General features: G+C 41.5%; 1 protein-coding gene across 1 annotated transcript in view; it reads right to left on the reverse strand.

Annotated features, from left to right (window-relative positions):
• Nucleotides 1-306: 306 nt before the first annotated feature.
• GAD2 (glutamate decarboxylase 2) overlaps nucleotides 307-16,022 on the reverse strand; it is a 38,568-nt gene continuing 22,852 nt past the window's right edge. Inside the window, exons 9-16 of the mRNA XM_059818536.1 lie at nucleotides 13,469-13,523; nucleotides 11,972-12,088; nucleotides 10,784-10,848; nucleotides 6,844-6,922; nucleotides 4,976-5,125; nucleotides 3,093-3,200; nucleotides 1,241-1,330; nucleotides 307-480 (exon numbers count right to left, since the gene is read on the reverse strand). Coding sequence (XP_059674519.1) covers nucleotides 307-480; nucleotides 1,241-1,330; nucleotides 3,093-3,200; nucleotides 4,976-5,125; nucleotides 6,844-6,922; nucleotides 10,784-10,848; nucleotides 11,972-12,088; nucleotides 13,469-13,523 — 838 coding nt within the window. The remainder of the gene's footprint in view (nucleotides 481-1,240; nucleotides 1,331-3,092; nucleotides 3,201-4,975; nucleotides 5,126-6,843; nucleotides 6,923-10,783; nucleotides 10,849-11,971; nucleotides 12,089-13,468; nucleotides 13,524-16,022) is intronic.

Genomic DNA, 16,022 nt, shown 5'->3' on the forward strand with positions numbered 1-16,022 from the left:
CAGTCTGATTGCTTTTAATTTAAAGTAGTTGCTGTGTTAAAATTGGGGATAAAATTTTGAGTATCTTCAGTTCTTTCTCATTTGTTTCAATGCAGCTTTTTGTGCAGCTAATTATTAAGGAGGTATTCTAAAACTCAGGAAAGGACTTTAAAGGAGCCATGTTTCTTGATTTTAAACCATACTCTACTCCAACGCCACAATATAGAAATAGATTTACTTTGGAACAAACTACAAATACATTCGCACGGTTTGTGACAACTTAATTGTCTACTTAGAGGTCCAGGAACAGACTTTCACACTCGATTATTATAAATCTTGTCCCAGGCGTTCTATTTCATCAATCAGGAAATCAATGTCTTGGTGAGTTGCTGCGGGGTTTGAGATGACCATCCGGAAGAAGTTCACTTTGTCTCCCAGGGGTTGATAGCTCACCATGGTCGTTCCATACTCCATCATCCTGGCTTTTATCACTGGTGCCACCTGCAATGTAACAAAAAGCAGGGGATGATGATCATTAAAATTACCATTATTATTATTATTATTATTATTATTATTACTACTACTACTACTACTACTACTACTACCACCACCACCACCACCACCACCACCACCACCACCACCATCACCATCATCCTTATTATAACAAAACACGGAGTATGTTTACTTCTTTTAAAAAAGATGAAGAACTACAAGAAGCAGTTAAAATGAAATTACATCCAATATTGATAAACAGGTTAACCTCCACTAAGGAATAAATGGGTCATTAAAAAGACATAAGGTTTATCCTGTTTCTTTGTCCTGCCCTTAAAATCACTGGGGAGTTTTCCCCCCCTACTTTCCCAACATTGCTGACAGCCACAGAGTAGCTGGTTTTTGTAGTGCTCAAAACATATTGTTACAATTGTTTTCCATCTTCTTTTCATATACCAGAGTGCCATGGTATTATCAAGCTATTGTTGCGCTTGCTGGGTTTAGCAATTGCAGTCTACAGCAACTTCAGTAAATATACACAGAGTTCAAATACATACTCTAGAGACTAGGCAAACCCAGGGAAAACCAAACTTGGGAGACCAGAGTAAGGTGGTGCCAGCCTAACCTGCAGTAAAATGACCACAGAGGTGTCATTTGCTGGAATATCGTGAGGTGACCTTGTCCTGTGCCCTGGGAGACCACTTCGAGGATTGCCTGCCTGCAAGGATTTCACTGTTCACTACATGATGTCCTGGAGGACGCTGCTTACCTTCATAAGGCGGCTTGTTCTTTCTTCGTTGTCTTCCATACTGCGCAAGCTGGGAGGTATATACCAGAAGCAGACGTTTGTGTGCTGAGGCTAAACACAAAATAATAATGGTTTACACTGTAAGAAATGCTCATAATATCTCAGTTGCAATTAAGTTCATGCCTTTCCCCCCGCTCATATATCAGATTGTGACAGCAGTCAATGGTTTTCATTATTGTGGTCCACTGAGAGTCATCATCATTATTAATGCAGAAAAGATAATCTTAGGCAATTTATTCCCAGGGTGTCAGATGCAGAAACACATCATCCAGCTGTGCAAATACATTTATCCCCTACTGAGAGGCATCTAGATTTTGTAGGTGCTGTCCCCTCCAGAGGCTGAAGGGATCATGTGGCTAAGGCAAGAGTCTATTACAGATAATTTAGAAGTGAGGACTGTGCCATTTACTTTATTATACGGCACAGTAATACAAAATCTGGTTCTGTAAACAGAAGCCACAGGTGGTACATAAGACAGTCTAAGATTTCCTTACATTTAATGAAATTTATTACTTCTCAGTTTGATTCAGCTAGGTGCCGTATTAATATGCATGCACCACAGCATCTTAGCTAGTTTAACTTATATGGGAGTGCCAAGATGAAAGGCATAAAGTAAGAGCCAGTTGACATTTTGTATATTTTTGCAATTTCCCAAGAGTTGCCTGCCTTGCTACGTTCCTCTTTGCTGGATGCTAAATGTGTGAGTTACAGCAATTCCTGCTGCTGCCGGTTCCCTTACTCATCATCAGACCCAGCAGACCAAATTCAGTGATGATGTGTGAGGTGCAGGAAATAAATCACATAGTGGCATGTGGGTATGAGCCTGTGATCTCTGAAGAAAGATGGTGACGTTTATCCTTGTGCTGCAGAGCACTTAGGCATGCACTAAGTGATCGCTACCAGGGAGCAATGTTCTCAGGGACAAAACCTTCCAGGGCAGGTACAGAGAGCAAAAACCATCACAAGTAGGAGGAAAAAAGCTAAAAGGAGATTTTTTTTTTCTCTTTTACAGGCAAAACAACAGTTAACTTTGTAACAGAGGTCTCTACCAGGCCTGTCCCCAGACATCACAGCTGGAGAGGACTGCCCACAAAGAGCTGGTCAAACACGGGACAGTCCGGTGCAGTTCAGAGGTACAGCCACACAGCCCAGGCTGCACTACCTTGCCCTGGGCACTGTGTTCCAGCTGAGCACCTGGCACCCAGGGGTCCCGTCTCAGCTGGACTCCCTCAACAGAAACAACATGCCTAGCGATATTTGCACCCCACACGGTGGTGTCACCTCTGCCACACGAGCCAACTGGGCTCCCGAGCAACACCAGCCCCTGCCCTGCTGTACTACACCCCATAGCAGCAAGGACTGCAGTGCAGATGGCTTCCCTGGGTCACCCCAGGTCCCCTGTGACTGTCCCCCTGAGGATGCTGATAAAAGTGCTTTGCACAACCGTCCTTTCAGAGCTGTGTGAGGCACTGTAACCCCCTACTCATAACAGATCCTGCTATTAGGAAACCACACCTTGTTTTTATTACTTAAGAGCTGGTTCTAATTGTGTGTGTGCTGTGTTAGCCTGAGATGCCAGTGTTTAGTTTCAGTGGGGCGAAACTGTGCAAACTGAAATCTTATGCACAGTTGCCTCATCTCCCTTGTCCCTGGATCCCATGAGGAAGAGAAATAGTGGCACAACAACAGGTTTTGTTACAAGGGACACTGCTTTCAGTCACATCCTGTTTGGTTTGACCTGTTGATAGCATCCCAATAGGTGATTAAGGCAAGTGCTGTTGACCAACTGGGAGAAAGAAGTTGCAATACATACCTTTCCATCAAACACCATTTCATACCCTTCTCTGTTCTTTATTTTATTGTATAGGTATTCTGCAAGTTCCAAGCACTTATCAATTTGTGCTTCAAATCCTGTGGTTCCCTTTAGAGACAAAGGGAGAAAAAAAGTTACGTGACTATCTGTTCTGTGAACTGAAACACTGAAAGGACCATGCAGCACTTGCCAAAGCACCAGCACAAGTCACCTCTCAGAAGTGTCTGTGGGACAGATTCTAGGAGATGAAGGACACTTTGCTAAGCAGAGCTCATTTGACTCTAGCTCTTGCCACTGACTCCCCTATAGTGACCTCTGCAAAATAAGCAGCAGGTACTAGCTTGGTTCTCAGCAAAATACTGCTAACACCTCTGATGAAGGGTGCCCTTGTTGGTAGATTTTGCAGAGAGGCTGAGCATGGTTTCAGACAGCCTGGGATGGCACAGAGGAGGGTCTCTAGAAGGCGCTGAGTTCCAGACATGGGGAGTCTCCTGCTATTTTCAGAATAGGGGATTTCTAATCTTCCAGAGGTGATGTGCTGGGGGCTTTTCCAAGAATAATTTTTCTTTTTTAGTTAAACACAGAAAGGGCAGATATGCTTTTAGAGCCCAGCCTGATGCCTGTGAAAATGCACATTTTGTTTAGATACTGCCCTGCCTCTGTAGTGTTTCTTCTTTTCTAATTGACACCATATAAACTCAGAAGCTGTGTTTTTAAGAGCTGCAGCAAACACTTCTCTGGCAGAAGTCATAATCCTCTCTCTGTGACATCATAATTGTTCCTGCAAACACCAGCTGTGGTGCCACAAACAAAGGATCCAGCTTTATGAGGGAGGAAGGGGAATAAACAGCTGGAAGAGATAAACTGTTTAAGAAACAAACATCCTATTCTGTAACGTTAATATTATAAGTGGAGTGTGAAAAGAGAAAAAGCAGTACAAGGCATATTGAAAAAACGGGTTTTAGAAGAAGAACTGTCTCTGAGTAATGGATGCATGTCCCTGCTAAATCTGTTCTGGCAGTGCAGAAATGACTTAAAAGCCCCTGTCATTATCCCTCTGTGTATAGAGATTTCAAAACAGGGTAGAGCCAGCACAGCCCTGGGAGAAAGGCTTGGAGTTTGAGAGAGACATGTGGTTAAAACTGCCTGCTGCTCTGGAGACCCCAGTTAGCACAACAGCTATTGCGACCACAGAAACTTGCATCCTCCTTTACAGACTCCCACACCTCCAGCTACATTTGATGTCTGTCTCAGAATTGTTTTCAGAATTTTAATGAAGCACATGAGGATATTTAAGGCTTTCTGGAAATTAAAACAATGATGTCATCTCCTCTGAACAAACCTGAGGCAACTTGACATAATAGATTGGATAAATATATGGAAGAACTTACTTAGCAACATTCTACAAATACAGATGAATTAATCATTAGAGCTGGTGTTTTCAGATTTCCCAGAAAACAGATTTTGATGCGTTTTCCTCTACTCCTTCAAAAGATGACTCTATATCTACTGCATGCAATGAAACTAGGTATTCTAGTCTTGATTTGCAATGTTTAATTTCTAAATGTCATTAAAACATCTTTTTACTTCCAGAAATCTTCGTAACAACATTCTTAGGTATACGATTTATGCTGTTAGACTCCTACAGTTACACAAAGCAAATGATATGCAAAGCCACAGAGTTCAAATTTCAAAATCACGTGTGCTGCTTTGAAGCTAAATTTTTAAAAGTATAAAAAAACCAGAAAATAATAATGTTCTTTCTTTCATGTTATATATGGGAAATTCAGGTCAGATATTCTCTAAAATGATGATTACAGAAAACCCCCTGTATCTGGTGTGCATTATTTTAATGAAAACAAATTTATGGCAGGCAGTCCTACCTTTGCCCTCCACATCAGCCATAGCTTGAAGACATCAACATGCCGTCCGCATTGCAAAGCCTTGTCTCCTGTATCATAAGACAGGTCATAGTGCTTGTCTTGTTGAAAGAGGTAGGAAGCATGCATTTGATTGCAACTCTGCATCAACCCCTTATAGAAACAAAGACAGAAAAAAGTGATGTTGGCACAGATGTGACTACTGTTTTGAGGGTTGCTTTGGGTGAAAAGTTACAAACACTCAAATTCAGTGGAATATGTGTCCAAGTGCAAAAGGAAGATTAAAAAAAACAGGATGACAAAACCAGACTTAGTTGCTCAGTGGACTAAGTTTTTCATATGCCATTCAGTGCCCAGGACACCTTGGTACCTGATCCAGCAATGTGTAATCCACTCCCAGAGCCAAGGCATTTTTTAAAAAACAAGCTGGACATCGTGCTTCTTAGCATCATTATGCATAAGTTCATTTTTGGATCTCGCTTTTTATTCCTTGTTCTGCTTCCTCTTCCTCCTTTCCTTGGAAGGCTTTTTTTCTGGTTGAGTCAGACCAAGCCAATTTGATGACTAATCTAAACAATATCACACCACTTTTCTAATTGCTTTGGTCTCTAAAATTCTGATTTTCATTGTTTTCTTTCTTTGTAGGCACAGTTCTTTCTGCAAAGCCCTCAGCTGCAGATTGGATGCTTAAGTGGCATAGAAAGCTTTGAACAGACAGAAGAGCATATGGCTTTTAAAGAGCCAGCTAGAGCTATTTCTGGGTTGCAAGATACCATTTTGAGAGGCAGCTTTGTGGGAGGGCCAGAAGCCAACAAGGTGAAGAAACCTGGCTCATGAAAGCATGAGGTTTCCTTTTTAGCTTTTTAAGTGAAATGCAGAGAGTCATGTTCTGGCTCCAGTTAAGTCCTCAACCAAGTTTAAGGTATACCTTAGGGCTGTTGCCTAAAACTGCAATTTCCAGTCCAAGAAGAATCAAAACTTGGCTGTTTATCATCAAGTCTAATCTTTATGTGTAACTCAAAACTGAGATAGTAAAATGAGAGGAAAAAAAATTGGCTTTCTCCTAATCTGAGCCACCTGTTCTCACTAGAGGTCAAGGATGATACTCACTTCAACCAGGCAGGATTTGTCCTGGGGAACTGACCCAGAGGGCAAACAAAAGCCAGCTTCTTTCTTCCAAAGTGCAATCACTTTCTATACAATCTGTTGTACAGCTGTTAGCAAAACAGCAACCAGCTTTTTGATAGCTGGTCTATTAAGTGGTGGTTGTATAGCAGCTGTCCCAGTAACTGCTAGTTATATGAAAATTACAGGCTTGAAGGGTAATTCAAATTCTAGGACTAAATGAAATGTCTACTTTTTATTCCAAGTGAACTTAGTCTTCCCTTCATATTTCCATGTGCCCCAAAGTGGATATATAGATCAGAGCTGGGCTGAAATATCTATCACAGAAGTCTAGAAAGTGTAATGAGGCCTGGATTCCAGACCAAATGTCATGCTGCATGTATACCATAACATTCATCCTAAAAGGACCAGAGTTTGCCTACCGTTACATGTTATGCTACACAGAACCTACTGGGCTTACACAGCTCTGCACCCACAACTTAACTATGGACATTTTGAACGGAAAGCCACAAAACTCTGTAGAGACATTGCCATTAGTTGGATCTATCATTTCTGCTAGACAGCTGCTTTGACTCCTTTTGCAGTCAAAGCCTGAGCATGTAACTAGAGGTCTACTACTCAGTTTCTGTTACAATCCTCATCACATTAGCAAATATTAGCTATGACACAGTTATGAAGAAAACATCCAGGATTTTCAGAAGCAAAATGTCAGGAAAGATGAGAGTAATGACTATATTGGGACATACCTCTTCTCTTACTAGCAGGGCTGAACACTGCAGCGGGACGCCCATCATCTTGTGAGGGTTCCAGGTCACTGAATTGGCCCTGGGACAGCAAACCACATGAAACTCAGACACTGCACTATGGTGGTGAAACCATGCAGACATTTAGTAATAATAAGAATAATAATGAACATGTAATAATGTGCATGTTTTTCTGAGCAAGCAAAGCTGAAAATAATCATGGCAGATATTAGAAAACTAATGCCTTCATAAGGGACCTAATCCACTCCAGTTGGTTTTCGAATGACAATTCTGGCAACTTACTGCAGGATAATTGCTCTATCCACTAAACTTAATCTGTAATAAACTTTCTGGGGAGTCTTCTGTACTTCATAAACATAGGGCAAACTTCCTAACAACACCCACCTCACTGATGAACCTTCTAAAGTCGCACAGCTGATTAAAGACACAGATAGGAAGCTGGCAAACTGCATACTCCCTCCCATTGATTCCAGTGTCAGTAAGATTTTAGCAAGTAGCTCACATAGGCATTTTTGAAAATTCCTTTAAATACTTCTGGGTACCTCTAAGTCTCTGAGTAACTTGGAAAACCTGTCCCGAAGTAATTTTTTTCATTGCTCTGCTGATGGTAAATTTTCACATCTCCTTAATTTTAGCTTGGCTATGATAATTCACACAACTGAAGGACTGGGTCCAAAATTACCATAGTAATAAACACAGAACTGATCCACCCTTCCACAAAAGAGCCTGATCCTGCCTCCCTTCAGGACACATACACTGCAAAAATAACTGTCAGCCCAGATCTTGTGAACAAACAGGGTCCTGTCACAACACAGCTTAGAGAAGAGACATTTGGGACTGTGGCAAGAGCTGAATGGAAGATTGTCCAGTTGTTTATTATTTTAATTTTGTGTTATGCTTGACTGGCTATTTGTTAATTACTATTATTACATATGATGATTAGCTGATAGATGTATACATTTGCATCCTATTTGGCAGGCTCTCAAGGATGCACAGTGCACAGGATTTCATGTAGTGCAGTGAACTGAGTTTTGATGGTATACATCAGTCAACTGGGGCATGTAAAAACTTAAAAGGACCCAGGATACACTTGCAGGTAACATTTATGTGAACAGGGGCGAGCATGTTGGAATCTGGCAGTATTTTCCTTTGTAGGATTTGGAGACAGCACTGTAAGTTTATGCATGTCCTTAATCATTTCCTGCCAAATTGCTTTCACTCCTTCAAAGCAAGCAACTCCAAAATTCACATGGACACTGGGCAGCACTTCTGTGCTTTCTTTTTTGCTATTTAAATGGGACTGCGCAAGTGTCTGATGCAAAATCTGTAGGGAACAGTCTTCCACAGGCAACATCTGGCCACTTGGCTTGGCTTTTCGAGTATTTGGCAGCTTTTAATCAGCTCACAGTCAGTCAGCTGATTGCAACACCAAAGCTAATGATTCTGAACATGCATTCAGGTCTATGAATTTCCTTTGATGAGATATTTTTTAATTTTTATCTGTGCCTACGCAGAATCAGGCAGAAATTCTTTAAAAGACTTCTAGGTAACAGTAGTGGTATGGGTTTTCTCAAGCAAAAGGATTATTTACTGACAACAGCCAGATGCTAATTATCTGCCTAAAACATTTAGTTCACCCTAAGGTCATTTATTTTCCCAATTACATCCCAACTGCACACAGAAAAAAATTAATTAGGTAAAATAAAAATCCACCTTTTTTTATTTGTTATCAGTTATTCTGGGCTTCAGCCATCGGTACATGCTTGAAGAAATTGCTGACTGAGACAAACAGTGAAGGAAAAAAGCTACCTGGATCCATAGATTTTTTTTAAAGCATCTCACATTTGCCCAAGTAACTGAGCACCATAGGTGATACCTATGGGATTTTTTGGCTGTGGGTCACTGACAGAAAAAAATAGGAGGAAAAGTTTTCCTTTAGAGATTTCAAGTGGATGACAGGAGAGATTCAAGACTGGCAGAATTTGGTCCTCAGACATAATTAAAAAGACTGAAGTGCATTCACTGACCAGCCACAGCCCTGGGAAGGATGCCCAGCCCCTGTATGGGAGGGCTCATTCAGCTGCAAACACGCTTCTCTCACGTAGCTCTCACCCCCTGCCCAAGCCTCTGGGAGAGGGACACCAGACCAAAACTCCTGACAGTGGCCAGACCGATCTGCTCCAGACACCAGGCGACATGCTTCCTTCAGGGTGCCTTGGAGCAGCTTGAAATCTGCTGCGCAGGGACTGGAGGGCACTGTAAGGATGGTCCTCCAACTCCTCCTGCCTTTGACAGGAGTATTTTTGCTGGACTGTCTGTTACCAGAGGACGGGATTACTCAGAGCACAGAATGCTCCATTTAATGCTCCCTCCTTGTCCCTTTCCCCCCCTATCAAACATGAGCAACAGCTCCCGTTCTCTTCTATCCAGACCTGTAATGACTGGGCTGTACTCTAGTATCTACCATGAAACAGGAAATGTCCATAGAAGTTGGGTCTAGTAAGTCTCCTCTAAAGGTACCCACATTTGAAAGCGGGACAAACTGAAATAAGCCGCTGTGTCCATCAAGCAGAGGAACAGCATTGGAAATTACAAATTTCATTAATTCATTGCCAAACATATGGAGATGTTGCTTATCAAAGCACTAGATAAAATCCAGTGGACTTCTGGATCTAAAGCGTATTATTTGGAAAATCCTCCAATATAGATTCAACCTGAACTTCTCATTCCAGCAGAATTTGGACAGCAATTTCGGAGGCAAACTCTTTTTTTCATACTCTGTCCTCACAGGCAACTGGGTAGATTTCTCTAACTTGCTGGATCTTTGGATGTATATCCTTTTAGTGCATAATATGTAAGTTTGGAGTGCTGGAGGCAGTCTTAACTTAACTAAATCGAATTCATAGAACCACTGGCTGCTTTCCACATTTTGCATGTGAGATGTATGAGAAAGGAACTGAATCATCAAGGTATCCTCCTAATCTTCAGGAACAGGATGAGGAAGTTGTTTTTAATTGGCAAGGAACAGCAATTTGATTTAGAGATAAAAAAGGCAGAATGGAGTAATAATTTACTATTGAACAGCATGAGCTCCAGAAAATACACAAATGTGACAGTGACTCCAACTAGCCCAGTATACTGTCTCTAGCAAGTGGTCTAAATAGGTGCCTGGGAAGAATACAAAACAAGGCAAGCATATATGACCTGCCTCCAAACATCCTCTGAGGCCCCAGTCATTTGTGGCTCACAGAAGTCCTGAACGGTTTTTATTTGTCTTTCAACATCCTATGGCAAAGAGTTCCATAGCTTAACTAAAAGTTTCTGAATAAGCAGCTGTTTGTAAGTTTAAGTTCAGTCTTTCCAGACTCTGAACTGGACTGGCATCACTTGTGTTCAACTGTGTGTATGTGCAATGTTCATGAGCTCATGTGTATATCCAGGCACAGATTCACTGAGAAGATGTCCTTAACACAGCCTGGAAGGGAATAGTCTCTCCAGAAGTGACAGAGGAGTGGTCAGTGACTGCCAGGACACCTGTCCAAACTGCCAGTGCATCCACCTTTTATACTTAGACTTCAGCATGCAAGACCTCCAAGATTAATTCCTTAGAGGAATGCAATTGCTAATTCATGTTGGACACTGAATCAGTGGATGCTGCAGAAACCACTCTGGAAGGAATGAAAATGCAAACAAGAAATGTCTGCTGTTTGTACTACAAAACAAAGTGCTGCACTACTGTAGCATTGAACAAAGGCACTTAGCAATGCTACTTCAACTGGAAGGACAGGTTGCATATTTCTTCCTACCGTTATCTTGGAGATAACATCGATTTTTATTTTTATTTATAGACATGGCTATGATAATCACAAGTGTATTAAAATGTATTTAATAAATGTGTTTAATTAGTGTTCATAAATCATACCTTTCAACGCCATTTAACTTCCACTTGTGTTTTCTTGACATCAGGAGCCCGCCACCCCATGCTCCCTAGAAGGCAAGACACATTATCTTAATGAGAAGAGAAATCTGTGTTTCTCCGTGATGACATCTGTGCATTCACATCAGTTTGGGGCCCCTTCTTTCTTCTTGCTGATGTGGCACGTTCCAAAATGACCAGGCAGATGGGGCCTGAGGCATTAGCTGTACTAACAATTTTCTTCCAGTAGCTTGGAAGCCGTGGTTTATAGCCTTTAATCTGAGTGCCAACCCTTATCGTCTGCTAACCCCTCCCTCGCTACCTCCTCTGACACTGACACATTGGGCTACCCCATGCTGTAATTAATGATTTGTAGAGCTGCTCCTGGGTAAGCTGCCTTTTCTCTTTTAATGACTAAGTGATGGTAACAAACCAGACTGGAATCTCAGCTGCTCTGGTGAGTTTTCATCACATTTCAGATCACTACTGCTTGCCCCCTGCTCATTTGCTTTTGCTCGGAGATCTGGGACAAGCAGGCACTTCATGTGACTGAGAGGTAGTTTAAGGTAAATACGAATTCTTCCTTTGCATTGGAGTGATTTTGGCTGACACAGTAATGCAAAAGCAAGACACTCAGCCCTACGGAAATTCAATTACCAAGCCTTTTTGGGGAAAGGATTTGCAAAAATGACAAAAAAACCATTCTAGGGCTGAAAGATGATCCTTCAGAAAGATTTATTGGCAAGACCCCAGATAAAGCTAAGTAGCCAATCTGATAAATTTCTCTAATATTTCCATTAACCTGTTCAGCAATTTGTGGCTCTTTATTCCAGACAAATGTAGCCTTTTCCTTATACATTTATTTTGCAGCTCCTGCAGAAGGTGAGCCGGTACTCAGTATGGTTCTTACGTATTTCTTGTACTCATGGCATTTAAAGATAAAACTGAAGGCCAAAAGCCCTCAAACTAGGTCATCTGAAGTGTCCCAGTGGCTAAAAGTACTACACAGTCACAGCTCCTAAAATGTCCTCCTGACCTGAGCCTTTCAGAGGAGCGGTAAGTCAGCGCTTGGATGTAAGACTTAATTACAGGGATCAAATACAACGGGTTTTGTACAGGATGACACTGTCCAAATTGAATAAATTAATGCTAATACACCTTGTAATCCAGCTGCCCACATAAGATGATACTTACATCCACGTGCATCCAGATTTTGTATTTCTTGCAGATGTCTGCAATAGCTATGAGAGGATCGAACGCCCCGTACACTGTTGTCCCAGCTGTGGCACTCACCAGAAAAGGAACAAATCCCTGCAAGAAAGCACAGAGGTTATTTGGCAAGGTCAGGGTGCTGCAGCCTCCTCAGCCTGCAGCAGCCCCGACTCCTCTTGTGCTGCCTCCACAGTGAGCCCACGAGTGTCTCCTAGAGGACATCCCTGCTACATTGCACTGATTTTCTCTTAGTCTAGATGCTAGTGATATTATCGTTTCTACCTTAAGGTGGCAGCAAACTTCTAAACCGGCATCCTCCATTTATTAGGATGCATGAGACAGGTAAGGTCTGAGAAGAACAATTCTGCTCCATGCCACCTGCCTGAAACAAAAAGGTCTGCTCTGCATGATGTTGTGTAAAACAAACCTCACCCAGGCACCACACTGCAAGAAATATCTCTGGCGGACTGTGCCCTGGGCTGTATTGTAATTATCCCAGTGAGTGTCTGAACGTGTGGTGGCCCAGTCCTGTCAGTGGGAGCGTCTTGTCTGGGGGTGTCTCCTGGGGGCAATGCACAGGGGAGGTGTGGGGCTCACCTCCAGCACCACCCCTCATGCAGAGCGGGGAGACCACAGTCTCCACGGAGGCCAGGGACCATCTCTTCGATCCCCTCTGCTAAATGCACCGCCTCCCAGAGGAGCGCTCACTGTCCCTCACATGCCATCATTTATACCAGTGTTTCATTTTAAATTCATTTGTAGTTCTGTTGATTTCATAAGCAATACTCAGAGCAACAAAGGTAAAGAGTGGCTACATTTTTTGCAGAGCTGGGGTTTAAACTATGAAAAAGGTCTAAACTTCCCTCTGCAAAGTGAAACACATGGTCAGTAGGTTCGGGTGGTACTCTATTGCCATGCTGCCTTTCATTTTTATCTACTATATTGCTTTTTTTAGACAAAGTAAGCTTTTAATGAAGATTTGTGTTATTAATGAGCTTTGAATGCTGTGTTTCTAATGATTATTTACATAAATGTTGTTTTAATTTTAGCTTCTATTAATGAACACACACAAAAATAGTGCATTTTTAGAGATGTGTGGATTTTAGTTTATCTTCCATTGTTTTGATGACTATGAGGAATACTTTCAACATATATGCAAATTACCCAAATGATTACTCCGTTTTTGCCAATATTCAGCTGAGGAACTGCATGATAGGCTGATAATATTAAAAAAAAGAGGATATTATGCAGAGGAACATATCAAAAAAGCCAAATAGCTCATGGAGATTATATAAAGTAGCTCTAAACCTGTTTTCTCAGCAACTCTTGCCTCACTAATTGCCAGGCTACATTTCCAAGAAATAAATCAAAAGCTAATGGGCAAGCCTATGTTGTTTCACCAAGGAAAGCTAAACAACTAGCTGTATCATTCTTGGGTTTTTTTTCTTTCTTGGAAGCAGAAAAAACTAGTAAACTTACTTTTTGTTTGGCTTCAAGAATTCTTCTTTCAAGGTCTGATGGGATCATTTTCCCTCTGGAGCAAGAGACAGTAATATTAGAAATTTGATCTTGAAATCAGCTCTTGCTGTTACTTCTTCATTTAATAGGAAACCCAAATAGGGCACAAAGTGACTTTTTTGCCCAAGGCTTATACAGCATTTAAGAGCACAGAAAGACTCTGATCATGAGTCTGAGTTTTTGCCCTAATTATTTTGTCAACCAGTTTGCATCAGCATGGTGAGAGTAACTGAGAGAAGTTATTTTGTGGCCACCCCCATTAAAGACTGATGATGCTCCATGGAGCCTCCTGGTCCTGTTTGACGTTACAGCCCTGAGAATACGCTCCAGGCTCCCACGAAGGGGCTCAACCCAGGGTTCCCAAGAAGCTCACTGGGTGCCAAACCCTACAGTCCCCTTTCAGCAGGCATAAAAAATGCCAGCTAAGCTGCAGGGCCATTAGCAGCGCGACTCAGATCTGGTGTAAGCAGTCGTTTCCATGCTTCCATCCGAGGGATAAACTCATTTCAGGGTAACTGTGCCACAGTTTGATGCATTAGATGTTCGCATTTGCTTGAAGCAGGATATGAGAAGAAGCTACCAGTCTGGACTTATTAAATGCACTGTCAGGCCCTTTGTATTGACTGTATACTGTATTTGCAACACGTTTAATATGAACCATTCACACGAGTTTCAGACTCAGCAGTATAAAGCTTGAAGGTTAATTTATGAAATCCTGTAAATGAATTAGATGCAACGTAAAACAGTGCTGGTAAGATTTTTATATGAATATGTACTTTGAAGGACTTTTCTGTTTTTAGTATAGTGGGACACATTTTTTTATATCACTAAAGAACTGTTTCCTGTTGCTATAAAAAAAAACTCCTTTACTAAAGCTCAAAACAGCAGTTTTATGGAAACAAATAAACCCATGAGTTTTAGTTTTACTTTTACGTAAAAAAAACCGGAAGTGTTTTCATTACATTTGGATGGATGGAAATGAAAAAAAAAAATTTTACTAATTTCTTGGAATAAGATACTGATAGGTTTTATAAGTTTTCATCCTTACACAGCTCACAATAAGTCAGTAATTATTTCAGTAGATATGGGTTTGCACTGCTGAATTTTTTTCAAAATCTATCTAAAAATTATCCCCAATTTTTCTCATAGAAGTTCAAGGTCTAAAGAGCATTCAACTCAATGTGAGCTTCCCCCAGTTACATGACACGTTCAGAGAAAAGCAGTAGTTGTCTTATCTTCAAAACTCGTTTCTGGGATCATTAGAGGAATAAAGGAAAAAAAAAAAAGCATGCCAAAGGAAGGCAATGAGTTCCTCCTCCAAACAGTTTAGATGTTTGTCTTTAATGGTTCCTGATTTATTGAGCTTGTGCATACAAACACACACAGAGCCGGGCAGAACCCCTCATTGCCAAAAATTTTTTACCAAGTAATTAGCTAGCTCCTGGTCATGTTGAGTATGCCAAGCTCCACCAAGGAGCAAGCAGTAGGTTGGCTTTGGGAGGGGCAAAAGAGACTCAGCAGCAAAAGGACACCAAGGATAGAACAAGTGTTGGTGTCAAAGTCTTCTCATATTACCCACATCTGTACACAGTCTTCACTGCTGCCACACCATACTAAAGTGTTTTGATCCCAAACCTGCAGGTAATATGCTATTGCTATCAAGATGTCTGCATGGTAGTAAAAGAGGCAACGGAAATATATGGTTGTCCAGTCTGGGGTGTGAGCAAGAACATGATTTTGTGCACATTCGCCTGGCTTGAAATTCACCACACATTTACACAGTCCCATGATACAGCAAAACAAGGCAAACTTGGCAGGTGTGGGTCAGGACAGGGAAGACAAGAGCCACCAAGAAGTGTGCTTGGTCATGCTGGAAATATCAAAAAGATCTCGTGATGCCCCTTCACCCTCCCACAGGTCCACATCTTCACAGAGGGTTGTCTCCACTGCACAAGCCCCCGTCCTGTGCAAACAGCTCGCTTTGTCCCAGTGGTGTCTGCTAGGATTTGGTGAGACATGCAGTAATCCCGCTGTTTACTTCAGGGTGGGCAGGGTAAGCATTGTAGTCTTCACAGAAAATCATCACACTGAATTTGCACAAGAAGAAAAGGAAGGCATGACTTCATTGATCCATGTCTGTGTTCAGTGAATAGAAACAACCGCAGGTTTATTTTGATGTGTGCTGGTTGTGTTGATGATGTCATTAATTCCTCTTCAAGGTGTGCTCAGTCTTTTGTTAATAAAGAGATAATAAGCCCATAAGTCAATATGCAGGTGCCTTGACTAGCACTGTAAATTGCTTAGTTGATGCTCTTCTTTTAATGTGGGAGCAGAGTATTTTGATAGCAGTAAAACTTTCCATTTACGCTAGAACCAGAAATAATTCAATACCTTGTAACAGCGATATTTGGAACTCATAGTAAGAGCATATTCCATTGAAAAGATTCTCAGCAGAACCGATAAGGATTGTTCTATTAATTTTTGTCCCACAGAAAGCATGTTTTCCCTAAAATTT

This window comes from Gavia stellata, chromosome 6 (assembly GCF_030936135.1).
Source record: "Gavia stellata isolate bGavSte3 chromosome 6, bGavSte3.hap2, whole genome shotgun sequence".
Lineage (NCBI taxonomy): Eukaryota > Metazoa > Chordata > Aves > Gaviiformes > Gaviidae > Gavia > Gavia stellata.